Source organism: Symphodus melops, assembly GCF_947650265.1.
Source record: "Symphodus melops genome assembly, chromosome: 1".
Classification (NCBI taxonomy): domain Eukaryota; kingdom Metazoa; phylum Chordata; class Actinopteri; order Labriformes; family Labridae; genus Symphodus; species Symphodus melops.
Genome location: NC_136691.1, coordinates 56,427,355 through 56,437,229, shown reverse-complemented (window position 1 = coordinate 56,437,229; position 9,875 = coordinate 56,427,355). Strand labels below are relative to the sequence as shown.

At 49.3% G+C, this 9,875-nt stretch overlaps 1 protein-coding gene and 1 long non-coding RNA gene across 2 annotated transcripts; both read left to right on the top strand.

The window, feature by feature from the left end:
* The first annotated feature begins 143 nt into the window (after nucleotides 1–143).
* On the top strand, nucleotides 144–2,451 carry LOC306829316. The gene is made up of 2 exons (XR_013779855.1): nucleotides 144–1,566; nucleotides 1,597–2,451. It is a non-coding gene; the product is annotated as an uncharacterized lncRNA (long non-coding RNA).
* Nucleotides 2,452–3,349: 898 nt separating this feature from the next.
* On the top strand, nucleotides 3,350–9,818 carry LOC306836194 (SWI/SNF-related matrix-associated actin-dependent regulator of chromatin subfamily B member 1). Its single transcript, XM_079363155.1, has 9 exons — nucleotides 3,350–3,481; nucleotides 5,060–5,171; nucleotides 5,312–5,441; nucleotides 5,528–5,665; nucleotides 7,254–7,381; nucleotides 7,462–7,628; nucleotides 7,706–7,896; nucleotides 9,184–9,315; nucleotides 9,398–9,818. The coding sequence occupies exons 1-9, from the start codon at nucleotides 3,398–3,400 to the stop codon at nucleotides 9,435–9,437; spliced, it is 1,122 nt and encodes a 373-aa protein (XP_079219281.1). The 5' UTR covers nucleotides 3,350–3,397; the 3' UTR covers nucleotides 9,438–9,818.
* The last annotated feature ends 57 nt before the right edge of the window (nucleotides 9,819–9,875 follow it).

Below are 9,875 nucleotides of genomic sequence, written 5' to 3'. Positions count from 1 at the left end.
CTCTCTCTCTCTCTCTCTCTCTCCTCGCCCCTCTCTCTCTCTCTCGCCCTCTCTCTCTCTCCGTCTTGTGCCGTCCCTGAAAGGACAGATCCAACCTCAGAAACCTCCTCACGTTTTTGGTGATGCACTTTCCTTCCTTCTTTTTCTGACCTCACCGCGTGACCTCACCGTGTGACCTCACCGTGTGACCTCACCGCGTGACCTCACCGTGTGACCTCACCGTGTGACCTCACCGCGTGACCTCACCGTGTGACCTCACCGCGTGACCTCACCGCGTGACCTCACAGGTTCCCGTTAAAACTGTCCTGAACCCCCAGTCTGACACACACACACACAAACCCTTCTTCTTGGTGCTTTTGCACTGCATCCTGGGTAATGTAGGAAGGGCCTAAGTAAGAGGAAGTGCACTCACCAGAAACAGTGACGGAGAATCAAACGGTGGATTTTTCCTGAAGTGTTCATATCACCATGACGACACACTCAACTCGCCTGCACTGCCATGTGTTGCCTTTTTCATTATTTTCCACCTGCATGAACTTTTATGGATCAAATGAAATTAACCCCCCCCCCCCCTGCCCCCTGCCCCCCCCCCCCTTAAAAAAAACAAAAGATGAAGCCCTGCTGAAGCAATATGTGTTGGAGCGTCGATGTTTGTTGCTGTTGAACACTGTGACTTGGAGCCTGTGGATCAGCGCGTCACCTCGAGCACTGTGAACTCACTAAAACACTATCCGTCGTGTTCCCCCTTATGATGTCATAGTGAGCATCCGCCCCGCGGCGAAGGGAACAGGCCCCGCCCCTTCCATGTGCCAAAAACAACAGAGAGAGAAAAAGGTTGATCCGAACAGACGCGGGCTTCTTCTGCCTTTCACAGTTTGTGTGTTTACTGTCGTAAGTGTGAGGACGCGGCGATGCCCCGCCCCCCGCCCCCCCCCCTCCCTGTGTGGAGACTTTAAAGATGTTTGTCGAGAGCCGCAGATGACACGTTCATCCTTTTTTAACGTCGTCTTTCAGGAGCTATAAAGCTGCCAGATTTAAACGTTTGTGACCTCACAGGTTTTTATTCCAACCAAACGTCTCCCCCGCGCTGCGTTCAAGGACTACAGAGTGGCTGGGAATTTGGGATTGTCTTTGTGCGGAAGCTCTGATTTGTAACTGAAGAGTTTAACTGTAGAATTCCTCCTTTCTGTGCGTCATGATTTACACTAAACTTGTTTCACTTTTGACTAAAACCTTAGTTTGAGAACTGAGCGCGTGCAGAGACGATGCAGCTGGAGCCTTTGATTGGTTCATCCTGGTTACTAAAGAGACGTCGTGCCGTCGTGCTGCAGGTTCAATGTTCAAACGCATCCTTCAGTTCAGAGCCTCAGGAATTCTACATTTGTGTTTAACCACACAAGCCAGTCGGACCTCGCGCGGGGGGTTCTGCAGAAAATTCAAACTGTAAAGAGATTCAAGTCAGCCGTTTCAAAACCATGGCAACCAAAAGAGTCCAGGTCGTCTGACACGGCGTGACTTGATGCTGACGCCTTTTATGTTTTTGCAAAATTTAGAAAGTGTGCCGGAGTTTACTTCCATGACTTCACTTTCATTCAGCTCCACCTCCTTTGACCTTTGACCTGCAGGAGAACCACACTTTGACCTTTGACCTGCAGGAGAACCACCCTTTGACCTTTGACCTGCAGGAGAACCACCCTTTGACCTTTGACCTCCTTCCTGACCCGGTTTTGTTTTAAAGTAGATGCAGCATGTCGAAGCGTCTCGGTGTTTGCACCGATCATGAAGTTAACAGAGATTAGTTTGGACCAATGAGACTGGATCTTTAAAGCAATACGCTCTGTTTTCCGAGCGTCCCTTGAAGGCGTCGTCGTGCGTGTGTGTTGAGTTTGGTTGGAACATGAAACGTGTGTGTCGTGGTCGTTCCCGTGTGTCTCGTCTCTCCTCGGTCGACTCTGTGCACGCGAGCTGAAGCTGAGCTCGATGTTGGAGCGGTTTGTGTCGTCGTCGCCCGTGTTGAAAATCTGGCGTCCCTTTTGTGATTTGACCTGATTCTGTGCGAGTTTGAACTAAAAAAATAAATAAATAAATAAAAGGCTGCGTTTACACAAAGAAGAAAAAAAAACTGGAAACCAGCTGGCGTGGTGTGTGTGTGTGTGTGTGTGTGTGTGTGTTTTATCAAAGGTTTTCTTTCTTGTGTTGGAGACTTTACGTGAACCGTGCTCGGGTGCCACTTTCCATTTGAACAAAAGAGAAAAGGTTTTTTAAAGTGCAGACTTGAGTTTTCCTTCTTTCCTCACGAACACAAACCTAAAATCCAACCGTCCTCGGTTTTCTTTATTTATTGATTTGTATATAAAGATTTTGTTTTGCATTGTACATTCTCTCCCTTCTTGGTTATAGATTAATATATTCATGTATATATGAATAAACATTAAGTTTATAAAAGTGAAAGGACTCTGGTCTCTTTGTGTTGCCTTCATATGGTGCAGAGATGTATAATAAATGTTTTTATATTTAATGAAGGATTTACAGCCAAACAAAATAACCCACTATAACATACTGGTGACCACACTGTCACCAGTAAGTAGTCCCCATAATGTCAAATTCTATTCTATTGTGTTCACTCAATACGATGAGTTTAAGTCACCTCAACTCAATGAATGTTTTCCAACTTTGAAAAGAAAAGAATCAAATGTCTTTGTCATTATATTGCACAACAAAATGATTTGGCTTCACCTGAAAGTGCAAAAAGAAGAGGAGTATAAACAAGATGGGCTGTGTATGGTGAAGTGATTTACACAGCAGCAAAATAAATTATGAAGAGAAATTACCAAAATATAACATATAAATATCCCAGAGTATAAAAATAATTTGTATCAAATGTAAAAGGATCTGTGTGCTGCCATTGTTTAATATCGCCGCGCCGACAGCAAGAAGAGCTTTGGTGAGCTGGGTCACCAGAGAAAAAGTTTAGGAAACAAACTGACTGGTCACACTGCAGATCGTGACGTTTCATTTATTACTGTAAGACTTCAGATTTGTTTGTTCACACTTATTATGTTAGCTAACTCTGTTAAAGAGGAAATAATAAAAATCCACTCGAAAAATGTGAAATAAACCATCTACTCCTGTTTTGTGTAATAGTTTATTAATAATAATAGTTTAGCAATAATAATAATAGTTTATTAATGATAATAGTTTAACAATAATAGTTTATTGATAATAATAATAGTAGTTTAACAATGATAGTAGTTTTTTAAGATAATAATACGTTAATATCAGCCCACGTACAGTTAACGGTTTAAAGTTCAGTATGACGTCATTTCCCGGCGACAGGACGTTCTCGTCGCTCGCGCCTGCGCAGTAGCACAGAGCTCTTTGTTATTTGGTCTCAGTAATGGCGCTTAGCAAAACGTTTGGACAGAAACCGGTGAAATTTCAGCTGGAGGAGGATGGAGACTTCTACATGATCGGGTCGGAGGTTGGTTATTCAAATATTTAACCACATATTCATTAAAAAAAATGAACTTATTTTGTTAAAATATCGTTTTTTTTAATTGATAGCCGGTCCGCTAGCAGCGAGCTAACAAGGCTAACATCCTGACGGAGAGTCATTCATTTGTTTTTCTGTTCATCTGATTATTGACGCTTAAAAGAAGTAAACAGCAGTGATTATTTCACCTGTAATAATGTGTTTAAGTTTGACTGACGGGGTTTAAACTCCGAGACAAACAAACAAACGTGTCTATTAGAGATAGAACTATTTATTTATTGGTTTATAATATACACCTTTGTTGACATCCTGCAGATTGTCACTCATGTTTATCAAAGTTATTGATGAGGATTTATTGGACTGGAGGTTTGAGCGGAAGTAACATTCACTCAACTTTAGAATGAATTTACAATGATTATTATTTTTATGATCAAAGTCACAATACGATTTATTTTATTTCACTCAATGAGACTGTAGATCCGTGAGGTCCAAACCTTTTTGTTTGTTTGTTTTAAATAATACTGTCAGGAACTTTGAGCATGTTGACCTTCAATAACATAAAAACACAACAAATAATCACAGTGAGAAATCTAGCTTTCATTTCTTTTAAAATAGAAAGGCTTTCTAGATCAGAATCAAAAGGACTCCTTCCTTCTTTGTTATTTTTATTTATTTTCTGAATCAAGTTTGTAACGTGGTTAATGTTTTAGTAAAAGCTTTCTGTAATCCTCTCAGGTTATTAAATGGTTATTTTTATATGCATATATTACTAGCTCTTTGATAATTGTTTTGATGCATATTTTTTCATCACTTATATTTTTATCTATTTTAATATTTTTTTAAACAACAGTCGGCTTGTTTGCTTGAAATGATGAACGGTTGATGTTCTTGTCCCCCGGGCTGCACGTTGGACAGATCCCTGTCAGCCTGGCTCACAGGACAGTTTGAGGTCCATTTCTTGGGGTCCATTCATCCTCGAGGCTGCCGTGCTCAGATTACCTCGTAAGCGTGAGCGGCATAATGTTCCCGATCTGCTCAGCGATGGTCGGGGACGCCCTGAACACGTTTGATCTTTAGGATCTAAAATCTTGATGAGTAGGTCTGACGTCCCACTTTACTACTTTAATCAGGAGAGACGAGGGGGAACTGTAGTCATGGCGACCAGCGGCAGGATGCAACCCAGCGAGACATTGTAAACATATATAATATTAATAATAGATTTCATGACAAGGCGCTTCTAAAGCTCTCAAGGTCACCTTACGAAGCAGAGATAAAGACACAAATGCACCCGACGTAGCGGATCAGTGAGAACACTCCGATCAGACTGAGATTTTAAAATGGAGAGAGAGTCGATGTGAGGTGGGAGGGAGTTCCAGAGGCGGGGCCAGAGGCGGGGCCAGAGCCGCTGAAGGCTGTAAGGTGTGTGTCGTTCTTCAGTCTCTTGTGCTCAGCGTTGTTTTTCTTTTCAGCTCCCTTCACGTCTTCGTCCCTGCTTTGAAACGAGACGCATTTCTAAATCTCCCCCTGCTTCCTTCGTCCCAGCTCATTGGTCGTTTGTGTTTTCAGGTGGGAAACTACCTCCGCATGTTCCGAGGCTCCCTGTATAAACGATACCCGTCATTATGGAGAAAACTGGCTTCAGTAGAAGAGAGGAAGAAGATCGTGGAGTCGTCGCACGGTGAGTGGAGAGCGAGCTCAGTGAGCGAGGGAGGCTGCTGCCCCGTCTAACAGCTAGAACAAAGATGGCTGGAGGTGAAATGCGTTTAGTTTGTCTGTAATCAGAAGTGATGAAATGATGAAATGGACTTTTTGTCTCAGATCACGGATACACTCAGCTCGCCACCAGCGTGACTCTGCTGAAGGCCTCAGAGGTCGAGGAGATCCTCGAGGGGAACGATGAGAAGTACAAAGCTGTGTCCATCAGCACCGAGCCCCCCGCCTACCTCAGGTACCCCCCCCCCCCGTCTAAAGGGGCTCGTTCTCCGTGAAACATAAGCAGCCTGTAAATGTCCCGTCCTCCGTGTCTCTCTTCAGGGAACAGAAGGCCAAGAGGAACAGTCAGTGGGTTCCCACGCTGCCCAACAGTTCCCACCACCTGGACGCCGTGCCCTGCTCAACCACCATCAACCGCAGCCGCCTGGGCCGCGACAAGAAGAGGACCTTCCCCCTGTGGTGAGTCCTTCACACCTGCACACTCAAAACAGGTGACTTATTGTCGTGTGGTTCTGAGGCAGAGCGTGGACCTCCGGGTCAGGAGGGTCCTGGATGTGTGGACCTCCGGGTCAGGAGGGTCCTGGATGTGTGGACCTCCGGGTCAGGAGGATCCTGGATGTGTGGACCTCCGGGTCAGGAGGGTCCTGGATGTGTGGACCTCCGGGTCAGGAGGATCCTGGATGTGTGGACCTCCGGGTCAGGAGGATCCAGGATGTGTGGACCTCCGGGTCAGGAGGATCCTGGATGTGTGGACCTCCGGGTCAGGAGGATCCTGGATGTGTGGACCTCCGGGTCAGGAGGATCCTGGATGTGTGGACCTCCGGGTCAGGAGGATCCACGATGTGTGGACCTCCGGGTCAGGAGGATCCTGGATGTGTGGACCTCTGGGTCAGGAGGATCCTGGATGTGTGGACCTCCGGGTCAGGAGGATCCTGGATGTGTGGACCTTCGGGTCAGGAGGATCCTGGATGTGTGGATCTCCGGGTCAGGAGGATCCTGGATGTGTGGACCTCCGGGTCAGGAGGATCCTGGATGTGTGGACCTCCGGGTCAGGAGGATCCTGGATGTGTGGACCTCCGGGTCAGGAGGGTCCTGGATGTGTGGACCTCCGGGTCAGGAGGGTCCTGGATGTGTGGACCTCCGGGTCAGGAGGGTCCTGGATGTGTGGACCTCCGGGTCAGGAGGGTCCAGGATGTGTGGACCTCCGGGTCAGGAGGATCCTGGATGTGTGGACCTCCGGGTCAGGAGGATCCAGGATGTGTGGACCTCCGGGTCAGGAGGATCCAGGATGTGTGGACCTCCGGGTCAGGAGGATCCTGGATGTGTGGACCTCCGGGTCAGGAGGATCCTGGATGTGTGGACCTCCGGGTCAGGAGGATCCAGGATGTGTGGACCTCCGGGTCAGGAGGATCCAGGATGTGTGGACCTCCGGGTCAGGAGGATCCTGGATGTGTGGACCTCCGGGTCAGGAGGATCCAGGATGTGTGAACCTCCGGGTCAGGAGGATCCTGGATGTGTGGACCTCCGGGTCAGGAGGATCCTGGATGTGTGGACCTCCGGGTCAGGAGGATCCTGGATGTGTGGACCTCCGGGTCAGGAGGATCCAGGATGTGTGGACCTCCGGGTCAGGAGGGTCCTGGATGTGTGGACCTCCGGGTCAGGAGGGTCCTGGATGTGTGGACCTCCGGGTCAGGAGGATCCTGGATGTGTGGACCTCCGGGTCAGGAGGATCCACGATGTGTGGACCTCCGGGTCAGGAGGATCCTGGATGTGTGGACCTCCGGGTCAGGAGGATCCTGGATGTGTGGACCTCCGGGTCAGGAGGATCCTGGATGTGTGGACCTCCGGGTCAGGAGGATCCAGGATGTGTGGACCTCCGGGTCAGGAGGATCCACGATGTGTGGACCTCCGGGTCAGGAGGATCCTGGATGTGTGGACCTCCGGGTCAGGAGGATCCAGGATGTGTGGACCTCCGGGTCAGGAGGATCCTGGATGTGTCGGCTGTACGCGCTCTCACTAACTTCTGACCTTTTCACGTTTCGCTCAGCTTTGACGACCACGATCCAGCTGTGATCCACGAAAACGCCACTCAGTCCGAAGTTCTGGTTCCGATCCGTCTGGACATGGAGATCGAGGGGCAGAAGCTCAGAGACGCCTTCACCTGGAACATGAACGGTAAGGTCCCGTGGTCACTTTCATGAGAGGCGCACAGTGCGAGGACTTGTCGCACGCCGTTGACTCCTTCTTGTGAACAGAGAAACTGATGACGCCCGAGATGTTCGCCGAGATCCTCTGTGACGACCTGGACCTGAACCCGCTCGCCTTCGTCCCCGCCATCGCCTCGGCCATCCGACAGCAGATCGAGTCGTACCCGACAGACAGCATCCTGGAGGACCAGGCGGACCAGAGGGTCATCATCAAGGTGACGCTCCCAACGCCGTTAGCACGTGATGATTGTGACGCAGGCGTCTCATTGGTCGGTTTGTTGTTGTGCTGCAGCTGAACATCCACGTGGGGAACATCTCTCTGGTGGATCAGTTCGAGTGGGACATGTCGGAGCGGGAGAACTCTCCGGAGAAGTTTGCTCTCAAGCTGTGCTCCGAGCTCGGCCTGGGCGGAGAGTTCGTGACCACCATCGCCTACAGCATCCGAGGTCAGCTGAGCTGGCACCAGAGGACGTACGCCTTCAGGTACGCACACACGCACACGCATGCACACACACACGCATGCACACGCATGCACATGCACACACATGCACACACACACACACACGCATGCACACACACACACGCACATGCACACACACACACACACACACACACACACACACACACACGCATGCACACACACATGCACACGCACACGCACACACACGCATGCACACGCACGCACATGCACACACACACATGCACACGCACACGCACACACACGCATGCACACGCACGCACATGCACACACACGCATGCACACACACACATGCACACACACACGCACGCATGCACACACACACACACGCATATGCACACACACACACACACACGCATGCACACACACATGCACACACACATGCACACGCACACGCACATGCACACACATGCACACACACACACACGCATGCACACGCACACACACATGCACACACACACACGCATGCACACACACACACGCATGCACACACACACACGCATGCACACACACACACACATGCACACACACACACGCATGCACACACACACACACATGCACACACACACACACATGCACACACACACACACATGCACACACACACACGCATGCACACACACACACACATGCACACACACACACACGCATGCACACACACGCACATGCACGCACACGCATGCGCACGCACACACACACGCACATGCACACACACACACACACACACACGCACATGCACTCATACATGCACACACACATGCGTTCGCACATGCACACGCGCACACACACAGGAGGTTTCTTTACAAACTGACAGCAGAGCCTGGAGTGTGTGTGTGTGTGTGTGTGTGTGTGTGTGTGTGTGTGTGTGTGTGTGTGTGTGTGTGTGTGTGTGTGTGTGTGTGTGTGTGTGTGTGTGTGTGTGTGTGTGTGTGTGTGTGTGTGTGTGTGTGTGTGTGTGTGTGTGTGTGTGTGTGATGTCATTTGTTTATCGTCTGACACCGGACGTCAGAAAGTGACAAAAACATCCGATCTCATATTTTTCCAGCCGACTCAGGATTGTGGTTTTCTTTCTTTTCTTTTTTTCCCGTCTCGAGCTCTCGCAGTTTACTCAACACACCAGATGTTGGACGAGCGTGTCCTGATTGGTTGAACAGAAAACATGTGACGCGTTCAAACACCGTTCGCCTTTTCACAATCTGTTGAATGAAAACATCCTCAGAGCGCTGCACTGATCTCATCTGTTGTTGTTGTTGTTGTTGTTGTTGTTGTTGTTGTTGTTGTTGTTGTTGAACAGCGAGAACCCGCTGCCCACGGTGGAGATCGCCATCAGAAACACAGGCGATGCCGACCAGTGGTGCCCCCTGCTGGAGACGCTGACAGACGCAGAGATGGAGAAGAAGATCAGGGATCAGGACAGGAACACCAGGTGAGTTTTTAACGAGCTCAGCTTGTGTCGCTTCATCTCAGCAGCTTTGTGTTGACGCTCGTTCTGCTCGTTTGCTCTTCAGGCGAATGAGGCGACTTGCCAACACGGCGCCCGCCTGGTAGAATCCCGCCTGCCGCGGCGCCGCCTGCAGGATCAGTGCTGGTCTGATTGAGGTACGACTCGGTGATGAAGACGTCTTCCATCGTGCTTCGGATGTCTTCCTCACTCAGCCGTGTTTGTTTTTTATTTGATTCTTATCGATGTTAATATGACGTTCTGTTTGAGTAGAAGTCGTCCCCCCCCCCCTCCTCCTCGTGTTTCCCTCCCGGCGCTCGGCGTGGACGAGCTGCTCCCCCACTTTGACCACTGACTCTGTTTGCTGACCACAGAGGGAGAAGAAGAACACACACCGGGCTCAGATAATATATTGTTCTGTTGTATTTGTTGTCTTTTTGTACATTTTAATAATTCTTACAAAATAAAAAAAAAGTGAACGAGCTTCACGGCTGTGTTGTCGTCTCTTCAGTAACAGCAGGATAAAGTGCGGCCCGCCCAAAGGG

Bases quoted from the DNA above. Each gene is read 5' to 3' on its own strand.
- LOC306836194 (XM_079363155.1), top strand. From the start codon at position 3,398: ATGGCGCTTAGCAAAACGTTTGGACAGAAACCGGTGAAATTTCAGCTG. The intron at 3,482-5,059 runs GTTGGTTATTCA...TTGTGTTTTCAG, and splicing joins TCTACATGATCGGGTCGGAG to GTGGGAAACTACCTCCGCAT. The intron at 5,442-5,527 runs GTACCCCCCCCC...GTCTCTCTTCAG, and splicing joins GAGCCCCCCGCCTACCTCAG to GGAACAGAAGGCCAAGAGGA.